Source organism: Lampetra fluviatilis, chromosome 31 (genome assembly GCF_964198595.1).
Source record: "Lampetra fluviatilis chromosome 31, kcLamFluv1.1, whole genome shotgun sequence".
Lineage (NCBI taxonomy): Eukaryota > Metazoa > Chordata > Hyperoartia > Petromyzontiformes > Petromyzontidae > Lampetra > Lampetra fluviatilis.
The window spans coordinates 6,284,607-6,304,557 of record NC_136305.1 but is presented as its reverse complement, the minus strand read 5'-3'; the positions used below and the strand labels follow the sequence as shown (position 1 = coordinate 6,304,557).

Here is a 19,951-nt window from a genome sequence, read left to right as displayed (position 1 = left end):
TGATCTCGCCAAGAGCATCAACCATCACGTGAACTCCGGTCACCCTCGCAGCGGCGGCTTGTGGCTGCTGGCCATCCACCAGACGCTCACTGCATCGCGTGGCGATTTCTGATGCGCTTCTGCGGCCATCTGGAACGTTCTTCCTTCCGATATTAGGAAGCTACTGGGGCAATGCAATTTTTTAATCTTGATTTAAAAATAATTTCTTTTAAGCTGTTGTTCTCACCCCGCACCTCGGCATGGCTGGCTATGTACGGTGCAAAAGAAGTTAAACGTAAACATTGTATTACAATACAATTTTTAAAAGGTGGTGTTGTGATACATGGTGCGAACTACAACCGCCTACGTTCGCGAGTTCCAAATTCTGACTGAGAGGACGTCGAGCCCTATTATTGTTCCATTGCAACAGCAGTTGTGGTCCTACTAGAGGAATGTGGAATTTCCATCGCCTGGCTTGGGACCACACCAAGGATGAGCAGCGACTCGTGCAAATTTAACCTGGGACAAACGTGAACTTTCTTTGATTTGAAATAAAGGGAATGTCCCCTACAGGTGAGTAAGCAGGTAAAAAAAAACCACTCGAAACACAGCGGTGACAAAACATTTAATCGCCGATTTACAAGCTCGCTGACCGCTTGCACTAAAGGGATTAGCAAACTTGAGCGGGGCAGATGGACGTGCTTCACACTTTAAAAGTGACTTCTTTCAACACTTACAGTGCTTGCACAAAGGTCTTGGCTCGAGTGGGATTACGCTGCGCATGTACCGGGCACTTTGTTGTTTAGACAGAACTAAGAGAGACCTGCCGGTCTACACAGGGTGGATGTAACAGGACCCTGCGGGGTGGGCTGGTAGGAACGAATAACCAAAGAATATAAACATAATGTATTATTACACTTGTTAAGCCAGGAAAGCCCCACTGAGTCAAAAGGTTTTTGTAGGGTCCTGCCAAGTGTTTGCAGTAGGGGGCGATGTTGATACACGGACGGACGGACGGACGATATAATCTATTGGTGGTCTGGTCCACTTCGTTCCTACCAGTATAACCTAGGTCCCCCTCTCTGGCACGTGAGCCCAAGGTGCAGGTTCCACTTTTCCACAGGACTGGATCTAGACCAAGATGCTTTTACTTGTCGATACTTCCTCTGTGATAGAATGTAGTTGCGTCTAGCTATCACAATGACGGAACAAACACAACCCACGTATTATTTTGGGGTTGCACTTGTTTTAATTCTCTCATCTTGAATTTAGATAAATTACCAAGACGGACAGTCATGCAATTACATTTCGTTGTGTTATTTACAGAGCCCATGGACAAGTGCTGCCACCTAGTGTGGACCAAACTCTGCTTTGCAACGTTCCAGGTTTGCCGAATAAACCAAGTCAACTCGCATATTTGCCCACGTGACAACTCGATGTTGATTGGCTGTGGTGGGTTATAGTTCTGGCTTATAGTTGGAGAATAATGTTCTAAATCGGTGGTTCTTAACCTGGGATACGAGATGCCCTTTCTGGGGGCTCGAGACGTGGCCAGAATTTTTTTAGAAAGTAAATAATCAAACACAAATTAAGCAGGGGCACGTAAGTAACAACTTACGTTGTTTAACCACACCGATGTATTTATCAACATGATGCGCGTTCTAACGATTGATAACCAAAGGGGGCGGTGCATGCTGCAGAAAAGGAGTTAAGAACCACTGGTCTAAATGTTATGCAAAATATTGCTTCGTGGCTTATTGCGTCGACGCCTTGAAAACAACGGTTGGCACTTGAGATAGATTGATTGACCGGTGACTTTTTGTTTAAAACGAGGCAGGAGCCCGTTGAGAATTCTCCTTTTTCAATAGAGACCTGATTTTACTAAATTAAAACACCGTACAGCAAAACCAAATGTTGCTTGCGAACAAAACACAAAATCACACGGATCACCGAATAAGATAAATACACCAAATGACGAATTTAAAAGTATACATTCGAGGCAAACAAACACACATTACGCGTACACGATAGAATACATTCTTTGGTTCAAACCCTAGGCTCTCATGTGACCTAAACCCCGATTTCTTGAGTTTTATAGTTTATGCATCCAGTTATTGACATCAAAAGTGGAAAATTAAGATTGCAGTTTTGCCAAATTAAGTTGTGAACTTGGAGAATTGTGAGCAGGCAGGTAACATTAAGCCTTTCAACCAGAGTACTGTGCGTCAGATGAATCCGCGTGGCTCTTTTGAGTGTGGCTTTTACATGCTTTGTACAGCTATCTTGTCAGTCTGAACTGCTGGATGAGGGCCACCCACTACTGTGCAGGTCATGGGGGTTATCTGACCGTACTTCACCTTGCAAGTCATTGCAGGTTTGTGAAGGTGGGAAGCAGAGGACATGGAGGCATGGGAAGTGCATGATGGTCGCCCATCTACGCACGATCCAAGGTGCCATTTTCTGGGCATCCAAGACCTAATGAGATTGGGCACATTTCCGGGCGATCTGATTTGGTATGGGGTTACGAAAAACGTAAACTGTCTTGCATCTCAGCCTCTTTGGCAAATTATTTCTGTAAAAAACAAGATCAGTGGAATTGGAAAACAAGGCATTTTCCTACACAATTGCAAAGTTAAGCATTGTTTTAATATACAGCCGAGCTCTTGGCTGAGTAACGCTTCTAGAACTTGCTGCATGTTCTCTGCGTCCGATCACCCTTCAAGCGACAGCTTAAAGGTTCTCGTTTGTTGAGGCTCATTTGTTCAGACCCGGCTTAGGATAAACTTTCGAGCTCCTCTGCCTCCCGCTTTCTCTCGAATGATGCGTTCGAATTGTGGAAACGTAACGCGCGTTATATAAGTTGCGTTTTAATATCGCGAGCACTCCAGCGTAAATTTGGCGAAACTTGATGAATCGCCGTTCGATCGCCACCTCGTGATGCACAGATCTGAGATTGCATGAGAAGTTTAAGTTGCCCAAGGAAAGCTCCCCTGGTCCCACCCTTGGTGAGAACTCAATAAGAGTCCTCCGATGTTCAGAATCTTGATTGTGGACTGGAGGAAATCTGAGCTGTGAAGCTCATCACAGATGTCCAGTTCATGTTTTGTGGACATTCAAGCAGGAAGAGCCCTCACAACCGTGCAGATGTCATCGTACGCAGACAGATCTTTATCGCGTCGCTTAACTATTAAACTGGGTTAAAAAATCATCACGGCAATTATTAAATTTCGATTTAAAGCTTTCAGACGCTGTCTTCCCGACAGACCTGTTCTTCACCTGAGGACGGCTGCTTGCGTTCTGGCCAAAACGTCGTGAGAATTATTTTATTATGTTTTATTTTATTTTATTATTTCCCTTCTACGTGACTTTACCGAAAGAACCAAGAAGAGGGCAATTATTAAGGCAAGTGCTCGAGTCAAATTAGCATATTTCTCACAACAATTAATTTATTTTGCTACGTTGTCAGAAATGTTTCACGATACTGTAACATTTTAAACCGAACAAAACCCGCGCGTGTTTTTTTGTCCTTTTTCTACTGCGCTTGTTTGGCCAGGCGGAGCACATCGTCTCACCGCAACGCGCGTCACGCGGTTCGCGCAGCATGTCGACGGGCGGGACTCGCGGTTCGTGTTGGCGTGCCGTGGTGGTTCGCGCGAGGGCGCTGCAATTTCTGCAGAATCGCGTTCAACTCCTGCTCATGAACGCATGCGACGATCCGCGTCCAAAATATCCTCTGAGCCTCCCACTGGATCGCGACGGCGGTGAGATGTTAACTGCCTCGCCTGGTATGCAGGAGGTCGTGGGTTTCCATCTCGACCCTGAAGCCTGCTGTATATTTGAAGAATGCACGTTTCTCTCTTCCCGTGGTCCCGTGGATTTTATCTGTGTCCTCCGGCTTTTGCCTCAGAATCGATATGCGTTTTAAGAGTATTTGGGCTGCTATAAATTTCCACATGAGCCACTAAGTTGAGCTATTTTGTGGCAAAGTCGCTTCTGAGAAAGCTATAAAGCTCAGAGTGGGCCTTGGCCTGGTGAAATAAAACGTTTAATTGTTTTTAGCTTGGACCGACTCGGCCTGAGAAAAGTCATGTGTGGTGCATTGCGGTCCTTTCAAATCTGCCCTCGTGGCTAGGTGTGTGTATTGCACGTGGCAAAGCTCCCAGCGTTAGTGCCGGACTTGACAGGAGCTCATTAACATGTGCCCCCAGGGCGAAGGCCAAAAAAGAAACGCAAGATGCAGCCCTGCAATTTCTTGCTCACAGAAGGGGCCCTCCACTAAGCGGCAGCTCCAGAGGTCCCTCTAGTAGTATTAGGCCTACTCTTCCATGCTGGTGCGACCGCTTAGAAAGACTGAGCACCCACACTTTAACCCCACGATACGGGTCATGGACAGAGAAACTTGCCCCATTGTTTCAACTGCCCCAGGGTACGGGGGTATTGAATGAAGGATCTCCGTGTGTGTGTGTGTGTTTGCACGCACACGATTTTGTGGTGTGCGATTACGCATGTCCAGACTTCTGCTTGAGTCTCAATGCAACGTCGTCTGTACAAAGCAAACAAAAGAAAACAATAAGCAACAACAACGTTCAGATACAAATCTCAAACAAGATGTGAAAAGCCCCATTAGCATTTCCTTAAGTGCCTCATTGTCCTTTTGGTCTTAGGTCCACATCAACATATATTTTGGCAAGTTTGGTGGATTAATAGGTGGCAGCAGTGGCAGACAACTGGTGGACCAAGGGGGTAGGTAGGGGGAGGGAGGGGTTGTTGTAGGTGTGGAGGGAGGAGGGAGGTGCTGATTTAGCAAGTTGCCTTCCACAAAATGGTACCTATTTTATCTACCCTCGAATACTATTTGGCCAAGTTGGTCCCCCCCACCTAGATTTGAACTCCCAACTATCTGACTGTGAATAATCGGGTGCCCAAGGTCATCAGAATCTTTATCAGAATCAGAATATTTATATTGGAGAAATCAGATGAGCTATGAAGCTCTTTTCACAGATGTCCCAGTACCCAGCCACCAACCAAATGTGGACAGACCATTCATCCCGTTACCTTGACTGTGTCGCCAAGGCTGCCGGAAGGAACTAGCTCCCCGCATCGTCAGTCTCTGGATTAACGCTGCGCGGATGAAGATGGGGGAAGCAAACCAAAGGCATTGTTACAACACAATCTACTCTGGCGAGCCGTCTAAATCACCACCACCATCATCATCATCATCCCTCGCTGGCCATCTCACAATAACTAGGTGTCTGGGTGGACAGCCAGACCTCGGCAAACGTACAAGGTGTGTGCTTGGGTATCATTACTAGGTTTATACCACTGTGCAGCCTCATCACTTCATGGGATCTACTTAAATACCACTGTGCCCTGTGGAAGGAAAATGTAGTTCAAAGAGTAGTTTTAAATGTGCGCATACATTTTTTCGAAACCGGTAAATTTGCACCATGACCCCCCGCCACACATGGCCTACTAAGATTCCAATATCGTCACAGGATCTTTCACGTCCACCGCAAAGTAGTTGTCTCGTGGTATTTTGCGGGCAACGCACCCGCAGTATTAACCGGAGCGGCCGCTGGGCTCGAACCGCAATCATCCGAAACTAAACGGCAAAACGTGCCACGGCTCGCCAAAGTCACCGCCCCCCCCTGTCGATGTGGCGATGCCGGCAATGCGGCTTTTTACCAGCGACCTCCTCCAGCACCACCTCCGGCTCCTCCACCTCCACGCACGGCGATGTGATGGCTTACGACAAGGGCGCCACCTCCGCGGATGGCGGTGGTGCACGGAGGCTGACCCGGCTGCACGCGCTTAGCTGCAACAAAACACCGTGCAGTTTAACACGTAGTAGGCTTTCACGACCAATATCATCCCTAACAGGTTTTTTGGGTTAGATCGCGTAAATATATAAATGTCCATGATACGTTTTTTTTTTAGGTTCGATCTTATGAATATATAAATGTGTCGTTAAACCCGCCGCCACCCAAAACAGCCTAATGAGTAAGGTTTGTCATGTAAACAGAACATGCCAATACGTCACTAGTACAGCACGCCGGTGCACCAGTGTGTGGGAGAGTAAACCCACAACATTTACAATTCGAGTACGACGTTTCGCCAGTAACTACACTCAGCTTCATCAATGTGCGTAGTTTGGTAGTAGGCAAAGCCGTGACGCGTCGATTTCGCGGATCGGAATCGACAATTGCGCTTGCGGTGCGCGAGTTCGCTGCTCTTGTTGATCCACAGCTGGGCGAGGGCCTCCCCCATGGCGCATGGGTCGCGGGAATTTTTAGTTCAGGTCGTGTTGGCGAGACTACCTCTCGATGGATCGTGCCGGACTAGCACTGGGTTGTGCTGGACTAGCACTCGATGGATCGTGCTGGATTACTACTCAATGGATCGTGCTGGATTTCCGTCCGCTCACTTCCCAACTCGGCGTCTCTGGCTGGGGGTCTCTGGCACGTTGAACTTCTTTCGCACCGTACATAGCCAAAGGTGCTATTCGGAAGTGAGCTAATCGGAGCGGGGGGGGGGGGGAACAACTGGGCACCAAACACCGCCCAGATGTGCTGGGGGCAGCCGTTCAGGTCGGGTGGCGCCACTCACGAGCGTTGGCGCGTCGTGCGGCGCCCTTGGCCCGCACGCTCTCCTTGATGCGCTCCATCTGCAGCTGGTGGCGGCTGCGTTCGCGCACGGCGCTCTCGCGCGCCTGGGCCAGTGCCCCCTCTAGCGAGTGGACGCGCTCCGCCGTGCCCCGCAGGCGCCTCTCGAGACGCGGCAGCTCCCCGCGCAGGTCGGCGTTGTCGCGTTCCAGCTGTCGCGGTGAAAGGCGGGGGGGGGGGGGGGGCGGAGGGTTCATCGATTTTTAGCACGGCTGGCTAGGTACGGACGAACCCCGGCTCAAATGTAAAAACTAAACTATTTAAAACTTTCTTTTAGCAGGTAAGGCCCACTGAGCGATATAGCTCTCTTTTTCAGAAACGACCTGGCTATCACAAATGACAAGCCCAACGAAGTGGCTTATCGCGTGGAAATTTACAGCAGCCAAATACTCTAAAACGCATGCCGTTTCTGAATGTGGAGAGGAAAAAGCAAAGGACGCGGGGAAAAAAAATCCACGTGTTCTCGGGAAGAGATAACAAGCAAACTAAATATACAAGTGTCAGGGTCGGGATCGAACCCATGAATGCCTGTATACCAGGCGAAGTAGTTAACATCTCGCCACCGCTGCCGATCATCATCACACACCCCCTGCACAGATGGATCTAACAATCGACTGCTGTACTACCACGTCACGGGCCCCCCTTGCAAGCCCAAGCCCACATCACTCGGCGTTTTCCCAAGGCAGTCTCTTATCCTGCTACTAACCAAGCTCGAACCTGCTTGGATTGCGAGGTGTGACAAGATGAGGCGTTCTCTACAGTGATCTATCTGTAGGCCACCGATGAGTAGGGTCCCAGCGATTATTTGAGCCCCGGATAAACTTCAAGTTTTTCTTTTCTTCCGAAAACGGTACATATACAAAGTAAAAAAAGAAAATCCAACATTCTCACAGGAGGTCAATACGAGCACAGTCCACACCTGCTTGTGGATAGATGTGAGCTGGCTCAGGTTTGACTCCAGGAAGCCGATCTTGTGAGTCCCATTGGCCGCACTTTCCATCGGGTCCGTCCCCGACATCTGCAGAAGTGGCGAAGGACGAGGCAGACATCCCATCGCGGATTCATTGTTAATCCACTGCTGGATGAGGGCCTCCAATTTGGTGAAGGTGTTCACAGCACCCTCTGCACACACTTGCTTGTCTTGAAACAATGCTGCTGAAATGATGCATCCCCAGAAGGCCGTGCGGCTGATGGGATGTGTAAGAAATCGTTAAAATTTGATAATTGGTTTTTTACCCTTCTATCTGGCAACAAAACTGACACCTTTTTTACAAGGAGTCATGTTTGCATAGACCACAATACCTGCAGTCATAATGCAAACAAAAACATAACTCTGATAATATATGCACTGTCCTTGAAGTTGATTGGTCCACACCCGAGACAGCTTTCCTTAGAGCCTAGTCTCACATGGGTTGGACCAGATGACGCCAACCCATGTGAAACGAGGCTCTAAGGAAAGCTGTCTCGGGTGTGGACCAATCAACTTCAAGGACAGTGCATATATTATGAGAGTTATGCTTTTTGTTTGCATTATGGCTGCAGGTATTGTGGTCTATGCAAACATGACTCCTTGTAAAAAAAGGTGTCAGTTTGTTGCCAGATAGAAGGGTAAAAAAACAATTATCATATTTTTTACTGGCAAATGAGGTTCCAATGATCGTTAAAATCGTTAAAATGTTTTATGTGGAAACGGATATGTGAAGGGTACATTGTCTGCTTGCTTGTTTCGTTATTTATATTCTCGACGACGACGCTCATTATTAATTTGAGTTGATGTATCACCGTGTCATTTTGATAAACTAGAACCACACCTTGTAAAGACAGGGTCCTCGACTCTATGATGATGGGCAGTTCACGAACAGATTCAAGCAACTTCTTGGTTCTTTCGGTAAAGTCACGTAGAAAGGAAGTAATAAAATAATAAAAATAAAACATAATAAAATAATTCTCACGACAGACCTGGTCTTCACCTGAGGACGGCTGCTTGCGTTGTGGCCGAAACGTCGCGAGAATGATTTTATTATGTTTTATTTTTATTATTTTATTACTTCCCGTCTACGTGACTTTACCGAAAGAACCAAGAAGATGAATCCCTGCAGTCACGAAAGCTTTAAATCGAGATTCAAGCAAGATGATGAGACCCTGAATGTTAAAACCGGCCCAGAGTTTGCTCGTCTTGATACAATGCTGCCGAAACGGACTCCCAGTAGGCTATGACGGCCGATGTGTCGCATAAGATATCATTTTGTCTTTTACGTGGAGACAAATTTGTGAAGGAGACATTGCTTGTTTCTTGGTGATAAACTAAAGATGCTCAAATACAAATGGGTTTGTTTGTTGTTTAAATTATTTTAAATGCGTTCCCTGATGGCCAGAAGCTTCAGGCCATCCAAGACCATGGACCCCCCTCTGAATAGTCCAGCTAGCCAGAGCTTTAACTCTGCAGAACAATGGATTCTACTGCACCGCCCTCTGCTGACAATGCAGCCTCACAGCTTATGACATCTACGATACGTGGTGGTCACCCCATCAAAGCACCATCAAGGCTCAAACGTGTGCCGTTTCTTGGAACTGATCAGATTGGATGATGCATTACAGATGATTTGGTTCATAGGCAGATTCCATCACGTGACGTGACAACATTTGGCCAATTATAATAGTTTTTTTTAGCATTCATTGGTGACCACTCCGAGCATAAACTCTCTTCAACTGAGAACTCGGTTTAATCAGAGGTGGCCATCTGGATTTGAACTGGTGGCATTGTTCATCCTGTGGTTGGGTGGATCTTTCTCCTAAATCTGGAGGGAAAATCCAGAGGTGGTTTTTCCCTCCAGATTTAGGAACAACGTGCATTTTAGAGTATTTGGCTGCTATACATTTACACGTGATAAGCCACTTCTCGTTGGGCAATCATTTGTTACCCGGTTGCTTCTGCAAAAAAGTTATATAGCTCAGTGGGCCTTACCTGGTAAACTAAAAAAATTGTAAAACAATTATTGTTTACTGCTTGTGAACAACGAGGTGATCACCCAGGGTGTACAGTACACTGGCTACTGGCAAAAAAGGTCCCCATGGCAGACCAGCAGATTGCGTGCGTGCGGTATGTTTTGCTTGCACGCTGCCCTCGGATATTCACAGCGACCTACGTACGGACGCTGTCGGACGTACAGTAGCCAAGTTGTGTATTTTGCCTGGTAAAATGAAAATGTGAGTTTAGTTTAGAACGCAGGATCCCAGCGGTACCAGCTTGGGGGGGTGGTCTGACCTCGTAGCCGCCATGCCACCCCTCGCCCGTTACCTTCTTAACGCGGGTGGCAACATCGTGCACAAACAGCCTCCGAAGGTTGTGCAGGGTCTGCAGCTCTTTAGCCTGCCAGAAGAATGGGGGGGGGGGGGGGGGGGGGGGGGGGGGGGGGGCAAGACACAAAAGCAATGAACTGTGTGCACACCCAAGCCAGCCATCCGCAATTTCACAGGTTGCCGCACGAAGACTCCCGACATGCACCGATGTCTAATCGGGCAAAAGGAGCGGAATGTTCATGATCAATCCCCCTCCAAGCCGGTCACAAATAGCAGGGCCCACGTGGCACGGTGGCAACTATGTTAAACGGAATTACTCGAATGTATATCTATTGTCCTCTCTAAGATGTTAATCCTTAACAAGTATTGTATTGAAATATAATAAACTTTCTTCATTTCAGCCGCTGCCTGCATGATCAGTTTTGTTGCGTTTAATAAATGGGGTTTTTTACTTGTGAATGCCAGGCTTGTCCAAACTTAAGACATTGAAGGGTAAATCCATTTGCCGATTAAGAATAATTATTGAAAGCCCTTGTCAACTCCACTGCTGGAAAAAGGTCTCGACCTTTGCTGTGCGCTGGTCATGGAGGTTGTTTTCCACACATCATCACACTGACCAATGCTCGATTAATTGATAAAATTATTTTTTTATAATCGTATACTTTGTGTAATTCATTCATGTGACCTCTGCAACCGCTATTAAGGCACGCAGTGGCAGCACAATGTTAACAATCGACTTAAAATTGAAGCGTGACCCTGAAACGTGACAATCCATTGAATTGCCATCAGCGTCAGGTTCCGAATTTGCTAAGTTTGAAACTTCCACCGCAAATTACTTAAATTGGAATTACAGCTATTCCCTCGGGATTCACCAACTTGCTATCTGCGATTTTGGATATCCGCGAATCGCGTTTGGAACTCTACACGACAGCATTGAGAGAGAGAAAGTGATGAGAGAGATAGGGAACTTCGATGCTTTAGAAGCATCCGCAGATGTTGCGCGTACGATGTTCGTAGGTTAATGCCGTTATCTACGAACTCCTTGGTTCTCTCGGTAAAGTCACGTAGGTAGAAAAAAAAAATAATAGATCCCGACGTTTCGATCGCCACACAAGCGATCGTCTTCAGGTGGGAGGATTGCTTGTGTGGCGATCGAAACGTCGTGATCTATTATTTTTTCTACCTACGTGACTTTACCGAAAGAACCAACGAGTATGGATTCCTGCAGTCACGAAAGCTTCAAATCAAGATTATCCACGAAATTTGCCATTCACGAGCATCTCGGGAACGTACGCCTTTGTGAATAGCTGCAGTAAACCTCGACACAAAATACAACTCCAAGAACAAATGTTACCACGAAACAAAACGTCGCGATTCAAATCCTTCGGCAGAATTCACATTGCGATGGGACGGACGAAACGCATCACGAGGAGGGCAATTTGCCCCATACACCTGCGGCACTCAATGCCCCCCTACTGGCAGCAGACTCATGCCCCCCCTGTCACTCTTTCAAATGAGACGATGCCGGCCTCTTTTGGGTTCGCTTTGTTTCAACAACACTGGAGCTTCAAGTCGAACGCGAATAAACTAATTGTATACCACCGTCTCCTCCAGCTCCTTGAGGTCCTGCTGAGCTTGATTCCTGCGGTCATGCACCAACCTACGAAGGGCAGGGGAATGGTAATCGTGAAGCAGTGAATACAAACTCGTGCTCTAATCGTGTTTATGAACAAAGCGATTTTAACAATCCACCCACCCCCCCCACCTTGCCATTCAATGAACGGTCACAATTGGAGGTTATGATTCGATGAAAGGGGCAGGGGGCCTGGACTGGTTGAGATATATAATAATTAGCCACTGATACCATTGGAACCACTGATAGCCGTAATAATAAAAATACATCTCCACAGTGCAGTGTGCTACCACTCAGAAAAATACAAATTTCGTGTCAATATGGCACACAAATATAAAGATATTTAAGCCCCCCCCCCCACCATCCTCTGCATCAAAGGTCAAAAATAAATGTGTATAACAATATGCTGAATTGTGAAATCACTAGAAGGGAAAACAACTTAAACTAAATTATAAACTAAACATTTTTTATTGTACCTGGGAAGGCCCACCGAGCTGTCTAGCTCTTTTCCTAGAAGTGGCCTGGTCACAAACGATAGCTCAATGAAAGTGGCTTATCGTCACGTGGACATGTAGAGCAGCAGCCAACCACTCTAAACCCCCTGACGTCGATTCTAAACGCTGAGGGGGAAAACCGGAGGACCCGGATACAAACCCACGCGGCCGCGGGGAGAGAGAGAGACACGCAAACTCCAAATACACAGGTGTCAGGGTCAGGGATCGAACCCACGACCTCCTGACTTGGGGTGTGGGCTTGGGTGGGTGGGCGGGGGGCTTGGGTGGGGGGGGCTTGCGTGGGGGGGGCTTGCGTGGGAGGAGGGGCTTGAGTGGGGGGGGGCTTGAGTGGGGGGGGGCTTGAGTGGGGGGGGGGGCTTGAGTGGGGGGGGGGGCTTGAGTGGGGGGGGGGCTTGGGTGGGGGGGGCTTGCGTGGGGGGGGCTTGCGTGGGAGGAGGGGCTTGAGTGGGGGGGGGCTTGAGTGGGGGGGGGCTACAGTGGGGGGGGGCTTGCGTGGGAGGAGGGGCTTGCGTGGGAGGAGGGGCTTGAGTGGGGGGGGGGGCTTGAGTGGGGGTGGGCTTGAGTGGGGGGGGCTTGAGTGGGGGGGGGCTTGAGTGGGGGGGGGCTTGAGTGGGGGGGGCTTGAGTGGGGGGGGGCTTGGGTGGGAGATGGCTAGGGTGGGGGTGGGCTTGGAGGGGAGGGGCGGGGGGGGACCCACGTGAGCTCGTGAAGGCGGCTGCTCTTCTCCTGCTCCTCGCTCCGCAGGCGCTCGTAGTCGGCGCGGAGAGCGCCGTGCTGCAGCGCCAGCTCCGCGTTGGTGCTGCGCCCCCACCACCACACCACCACACCACCACACCACCACCACGCCACCACCACCACCCCAGCACCACCACGCCACCACGCACGCCGCCACCACCACCACCCCAGCACCACCCCAGCACCACCACGCCACCACGCACGCCGCCACCACCACGTCACCACGCACGCCACCACCACCACCACGCACAAACGCACGCACGCACGCGTGGCAGCGGCGACACGAGCACCATCGACACGAGCACCGTCGACGTCACAGCAACAAAACATCACCACGCGTGACGATCATAACAATGTCTTACTTCATGAAGCGCCTTTCATATTCAAGTATGTCAAAGCGTCGGTACGCCGGTTCCGCACGTTCATTTTAAGCACCACGGTGAAGGCTACCGACGGAGTGTGAACTCCATCACGTTGGCATCATGATAATGAATATTATTTCGGGAACGCACGAGATTGTCGCATGAAAAGCGTTAAATTCGCCAATTATTATATTTCGGCTCGATAATATGTCTAAGAACAACACTGGCCACATTTAACAATTATTGACAATTCAGTAATTCAGATATCGCATACAATTGATAACTTTGGCTGCGAGTAGTGTTCTTCAGCTCAGCGGTGAACTCAAGCAACGCTAACTGGCTGCGTAGTTAAACGCTCGTACAAACGACAGCTTTCACCTGCTCATTCTGTCGGGTGGTGGAGGTCCTTACGACATAAACCTGGGCCAGATCATTACGTGGCCTCGCGCAATGTCTACAGGAACTGGTCCGCGTTGACTCTCCAAGGAAGTGCCCGATATCTCCGGATCGCCTTCTTCTAAAGACCCCGAGGTTAAAGCTCGGTTCCTGGGGTGATCGGGCTGTTTACAACTGCGCAGTTCTCAAGCTTTGAAACGCCTTGCATTTTTTTTGCCCGTAAGAAGATCAGAGTCGTTAGAGATAGTTAAGCTTGTCCTGAAAACTCACCCCTTTAATCTGACCTTTACCCCCCACTAGTTCTGGCCGTTTACCCTGTGCAGGTTCTGTTCATTTCTCGGCTTTCCAGTGCACGGTGGCGCAACGGGATCTACGGACAAAACGCACCCCTTTATGAATGTGAATTATTAACATCATAATATTGTCCGCGAGCTCCCGTGTGCGTGAAGTTAATCAGAGTAACCGCGTCAGCTGGAGAACATCGGCAGAGGTGGACGGCGTGTGCGTGACTGCGTGCGTGCGTGACTGCGTGCGTGCGTGACTGCGTGCGTGCGTGACTGCGTGCGTGCGTGACTGCGTGCGTGCGTGACTGCGTGCGTGCGTGACTGCGTGCGTGCGTGACTGCGTGCGTGCGTGACTGCGTGCCTGCGTGCGTGACTGCGTGCGTGCGTGACTGCGTGCGTGCGTGACTGCGTGCGTGCGTGACTGCGTGCGTGACTGCGTGCGTGCGTACTCGGTGAGTTGGTCCAGCAGGGCCTGGCGCCCGGCCAGCTCGTCACGGAGCCGCGCCAGCTGCAGGAGATGCGCCTCCCTGTGGCTCTCCAGCTGCTGCTCCACCAACTCCTGGGCGGACCACACCAAGGCGCTCAGGGTCACCGCCGCGCGCACACATGTCTGCCTGTACGCGTGTGTGTGTGCGCGTGTGCGCGTGCGCGTGCGTGCATGCGTGCGTGTGTCGAGCGCTCATGGTGCTGGCTACCCACCCCCTCGTGTGCCGCGGGGAGCGGTAGTGCCAAGATTTGCGCGCTGCGCTACGAACCCGGCCACCCGAGTTCGATTCCCGCTCGCAGTCAACACCGGTGATTTTTATCTGAACTGGTACTGGGCCTCCCCTAGGTCGACTCAGCCTAAAATGAGTACCTGGTGCAATGTGTAAACATCGCCACCGGGAAGACAAAGGCGGTCGGGTGTGGTGTTGGCCACCCACCCGCCCCCATGTGTACTGTTCCGGTCTTCATAGGTGCTCGCCAACAGCACTTGCCCCAACAGTGTGTTCAGGTTATACGGGGGATCTTTGTCTTTGCGAGTGTGTGTGCATCAAGCGGTCGTGGTGCTGGCCACCCACCTCCGAGTGTGCCATGTGTCTGTCGGCTATCACAGGTGATACTCGCTAACAGCACTTGCCCCACCAGGCTGCTAAAGGCTATACGGTGAGTGTTGCCCACACAGCACCGTGGCAGATGTCACGGCACTTGTGTGGTGAAGGACTCCCCGAGGAAGGATGTCTTGGGGCTCAGCTCATTCAAGGTACTCTGTTGCCCAAGGATACCCTGGGACTCGCTGGTGCTGCTCTCTGTATGGCGACTCACTGCGAGTGCCGGATGGGTTTGTCTCGGGCTGTATCGTGGTGTTGCTATCTTGTCTGTTAACGCCACGGTGGCAAGATGTTAACTACCTCGCCTGGTATACAGGAGGTCGTGGGGTCGACACCGACCCTGACGCCTGCTGCTGTATATTTGGAGTTTGCATGTCTCTCTCTCTCCCCTTGGTCGCGTGGATTTTTCTCTCCGGGTCCTACGGTTTACCCCCCCACATTTAGAAACATGCATTTAGAGTATTTGGCTGCTATAAATTTCCACGCGATAAGCCACTTAATTTTGTGGCCAGGTCACTTCTGAAAAAGAGCTACAGAGCTCAAGTGGAAAAATAAAAAATCGTTTCGTTTTAGTTTAGTCTCTCTCCCCCGTGTCTCCCTGCCCTCGCTCAACGGCAATGCACAGGGCTTGGATGCGAGAAACTCAATTTGACAACTTGAGAGCGAGAGGAAAATCGACGCGGGGGAAGGACATTACCTTCATCTCCCTCTCGCTCTGCATCTTGTCGAGATGCTCCTGCTCCTGGTCTCTGAAGGCCACGGCGCGCGCTTCTGCGGGGTTTCAGTCGGCCGTGTCAGAAATAAAACAAGAAACATTCATTCAGTGTCTCGGCAGTGCCCACAGAATCAGAATCTCCATCGTGGAGAAATCCGATGCGCTCTGGAAGCCCCCTTTTCACAGATGCTGGTGTTGGCTGGCGAGTAGGACCACCTTGTGCTCGCAGCGTCACAACCTCCTCGTCGAGGGCGTCGAGGGCCTCCTGCAGGTGCCGCTTGCTCTGCTCGGACGCCTGCAGGTACTCGGAGAGTGATCGCACCTTGGACTCGTGCTGCCAGGGGACGGCAGCGGCACACAGGGCACACGGCAAAGTCACCGGGGGCTACTTCCAAAGTCACCGGGGCTATAATAGAGGTTTATGAGTTAGATTGCGTAAATATATAAATGTGTCGTTAAAACCCGCCACCACCCGACACAGCCAACTAGTGAGGGTTGTCACGTAAACAGAGCGTGGCCAATTCGTCACTAGTACAGCACACCGGTGACGAATTGGCATGTTGTTTACGTGACAACCCTTACTAAGATGGCTGTGTCGTGTTGTGGCGGGTTTTAACGACACATTCATATATTTACGCGATCTAACCCAAAAACCTCTAATATGGATGATATTGGTCGCGAAAGCCTCCTCCGTGTTAAGCTCACTGGGGCTACTTAACAAGGTCATCATCGGGGCTACTTCCAAAGTCAGAAGAGACGATGACAGCCGGAGGTCGAGACTAACGATGGAGTGGCAGCCCAGAGGCAGGAAGGCGCCCGGATGTCTGTGGCCAAGGGAACGACCGAGAAACCTGATGGCGGTCGGGACTAGACTTGACGACACGTTGCGAGATATCGCAGCAGGCGGAGGAGAAGCAACGACGAGAACATTTGAAAGCACTGGCCGTTGACGTCGCAGAGTCCCAAATTGAGAACCACCCACGGCCAAAGCTGGCGCGAGTGAGCGAACCGCCCGTCCGCCCACCCCCCCGTGCGACTTGCTGGTGGTGCGTCTCTGCACGTGGCTCGAGGGCCGCAGCGCCACCACCCTGCGCTTCTCACAGACGGACACACGCCGCCGCCGCCGCCGCTGGCGCTTGCCTGCGACGTGACGAGACGCGCGCCCTCCAGCTCCAGCGCCGTCGCCCGCGCTCGCCGCTCCGCGTCGGCGTGCTCCGCCTCGAGCTGCGAGGAGCGGCGCGTCGCCGACTTGGCCTCCGACTTGAGCTTGGTGAGGACGAGGCGCACCGTGGACAGGTCGTCCTCCGTACCGCCCGCCTGCTGCTCCGCCTGCACGGGACCACGGGACGGGCAGCGTCGCCCCGGCGGGGAGGGGGGGGGGTTCATTTCAGACGTCTCAAGCCCAGGCCAACGGCGGCGTCGCCCGTCTAAAGACGCGTTACGGGGGGTCTCGCTAACGCACGGGGCAGGGAGAACTGACGCCGTGCCGAGAGTAGATGGGGCAGTAGATGGGCGCCACGGTTGGCGAGATGTTAACTACCTCGCCTGATGTACAGGAGACCGTGGGTTCGATCCTGACACTGATGATGCCTGTGCATTTGGAGTTTGCATGTTCTATCGTCACTGATTTCAACAATTTTTTTTATTTCACCAGGTCAGGCCCACTGATCTACATAGCTCTTTTTCAGAAGCGACCTGGCCACAAATGATAGCTCAACGAAGTGGCTTATCACGTGGAACTGTACAGCAGCCAAATACTCCACTTGGCCACGTGACGATAGAACATGCAAACTCCAAATGCACAGGCATCGTCAGGGTCGGGATCGAACCCACGATCTCCTGTATACCAGGGCGAGGTAGTTAGTCTCTAATTTTTCTCTCGTCGTGTTTTTTAGTTGCTGTTGTAACTTTCTGACCCCCGCCCAATCTGCACATAGGTTGACAAATCGAGCTTCATGAAGCTCATCGGATCCCTCCCTCCAAATAAAGATTTCCGATTCGGCGGGGACGAGGGCCCCCCCCCCCCCCACCTTGCCGTCGGCGGCGCCGCCGAGGGCGGCGTGGATCTCGGCGACGTCGCGCAGCAGCAGAGCGGCGCTCTCGGCCGTCTTCTTGCGCTGGAAGGAACTCGACTCGTGCAGGCGGAGCAGCTCGGCCTCCACCGTGCTCAGCCGTGCCTGGACACGCGTACACACGGACACGTGTACACACGGACACGCGTGACGGCGGGCGTGCGGAGACAACGCACACGCGTACACACGGACACGCGCACACATGGACACGCGTACACACGGACAAGCGTGACGACGGACGCGCGGAGAGAACGGACACGCGTACACACGGACACGCGTGACGGCGGGCGTGCAGACACACGGACAAGCGTGACGACGGGCGCGTGTGGACCGCGGACGCGCGGTGACAACGGACACGCGTAAGATGCGGGGTGCACAGCCCGAGGCCGTCCCTCACCGTCTTGCGCTGGAGGTCGAGCCGCAGCAGCGCCACCTCCTTGGCTCCCTCCTCCGCCTCCTGCGAGCGCGCGTCGTAGTTGAGCGCCAGCTCCTCGAGCGCCTGCAGCACCTCCTTGACCTCGTCGCGCGACGCCTCGTTCTCCCGCTGCAGCCGCGCCAGCTCCTCCCGCAGGCCGGTGTCGTCCCGCCGCGACCACGCCAGCATCTGGAAGCGCAGGCGAAGGTCCCCCCCCCCCCGCCCCCGTCCCCGCGTGAATCTCGCGCGCGCGCTTGCCGTGGCGAGTGCCGCTCGCGAGGATCCGTTAAAATCTCAGCGACCTTAATGGATCCGCGTGGCCAAACCCAACCCCCCGCTGGCACTCAATTCAGGCCAAGTCGACCTAGCGGAGGGCCCAGGATTTGTTCAAATATTCGTCGCGGCGATTCATTGGTCGCAAGCGGAAATCGAATTCGGACCGCCAAGTTCGTAGTGCAATGCGCGAACACACTGCACTGCCCCCCCCCCACCCCCCCTACATTTCGCAGGCACGCAAGCACACACACAACAGTCGCACACACAGGATAAAGCCAATACACGAGGTCCTGAGAGTTCTTATTTAGCCCAAGGCCCGGGGTGCTCACCTCATCCTGCTCCATCAGCTGCTGCTTCAGCTTCTCCACCAGCAGAGCCTGCTGGTTGATGTCATCGTCCTGCCAACGCAACCGCACGCAAAGCCACCGCGGTCACTCGCCAGCGTCGTCTTTGAGCGCAGCAGACAACGGTGGCGTGCGCAGCAGTCAGCATGCTGCACGACATAAGCCTGGCAAGCAGAGTTTAATTCTCAGCCGTGGCGAACGTAAGCGGCACAAACCTGCTCATCCCCCTTTCACCGACACCGACCGGCGTTGGCTGCCGCGGTGCACTACGGTGTGGTCAAACAACCCCCCCAATGACCGGTGTGGAGAGGCCTTCATCTTTGAGTGTGTGTGCGGGCGTTCGTCAAGAGGGCATTGGCCTAGCGTGTAGCGCAGTGTAGAAACTCAGGTTCGATTCCTTTTGCCAATAAAAAACTCCAGTGGCAATTGGCATCCGAGCCTGTACATGCAAATCCTTACCCCTTTGTGGACCTGCCCACGGTTGTTTGAGAGATCATCTGGAGCTCAACCATCACAATCCGATAAAAACCTAAAAACTGGCGGGTCACATGCACACCCTGTCCATCCGCCCAATCACAATCGTCATCATCATCATCATCGTCGCTTAATATTCACACCGTGCCTCCCACGCAGTACACATCGAGGCGCCCGCAGGCAGGGAACCACCCGGGGGCAGCCGTCCCTGCGTGGCACGAGGTGAACGCATTACCGGCCATCGGGCGGCGATGTTACCACGTGAATGATCAAATTCGGCAAACTTCGGGCACGCCTGAAGCAGATGTCAGCTACCGTCGCAATAAACGCACCCGCACGCGGGTCCGCGGGCATTAACCGCGAACACTCTTGCAACGGGGCCACTCCCGCACCTTGTCGTCGAGCTGGCGGTAGAGCTTGCGGAGCTGCTCCTCGACGATGCGAGGCTCCGCGTCGTCCAGTCCGGGGTACACGCCGATTCTGCCGCCGCCGCCGTCTCCCGCCTGCGGTGACACCGGCGGCGAGGCCGACGGCACGGTGTCGCCCCGCGAGGGCGGAGCGCCCGGCGCCGCCTGCGCCACGTGGGGCCTCCACGCGCCGCGCCGCTCCTCCTCTTCCGGCGACGGTGGCGGCATCATCTCGCCTGCGAAACACAACAAGCAGTTCTGAAGAAATGAGTTTTCAATCTAGATTTAAAA

General features: G+C 52.1%; 1 protein-coding gene across 1 annotated transcript in view; it reads right to left on the bottom strand.

Annotated features, from left to right (window-relative positions):
* Window positions 1–640: 640 nt before the first annotated feature.
* LOC144943490 (kinesin heavy chain-like) overlaps window positions 641–19,951 on the bottom strand; it is a 39,786-nt gene continuing 20,475 nt past the window's right edge. Inside the window, exons 13-28 of the mRNA XM_078870977.1 lie at window positions 19,646–19,896; window positions 18,765–18,833; window positions 18,142–18,348; window positions 17,703–17,849; window positions 16,813–17,001; window positions 15,889–16,006; window positions 15,655–15,728; window positions 14,316–14,425; window positions 12,787–12,888; window positions 11,541–11,601; window positions 9,940–10,011; window positions 7,561–7,659; window positions 6,586–6,793; window positions 5,665–5,794; window positions 5,035–5,100; window positions 641–4,522 (exon numbers count right to left, since the gene is read on the bottom strand). Of these exons, the coding sequence (XP_078727103.1) occupies window positions 5,067–5,100; window positions 5,665–5,794; window positions 6,586–6,793; window positions 7,561–7,659; window positions 9,940–10,011; window positions 11,541–11,601; window positions 12,787–12,888; window positions 14,316–14,425; window positions 15,655–15,728; window positions 15,889–16,006; window positions 16,813–17,001; window positions 17,703–17,849; window positions 18,142–18,348; window positions 18,765–18,833; window positions 19,646–19,896 (1,871 nt within the window). The 3' untranslated portion in view covers window positions 641–4,522; window positions 5,035–5,066. The remainder of the gene's footprint in view (window positions 4,523–5,034; window positions 5,101–5,664; window positions 5,795–6,585; window positions 6,794–7,560; window positions 7,660–9,939; window positions 10,012–11,540; window positions 11,602–12,786; window positions 12,889–14,315; window positions 14,426–15,654; window positions 15,729–15,888; window positions 16,007–16,812; window positions 17,002–17,702; window positions 17,850–18,141; window positions 18,349–18,764; window positions 18,834–19,645; window positions 19,897–19,951) is intronic.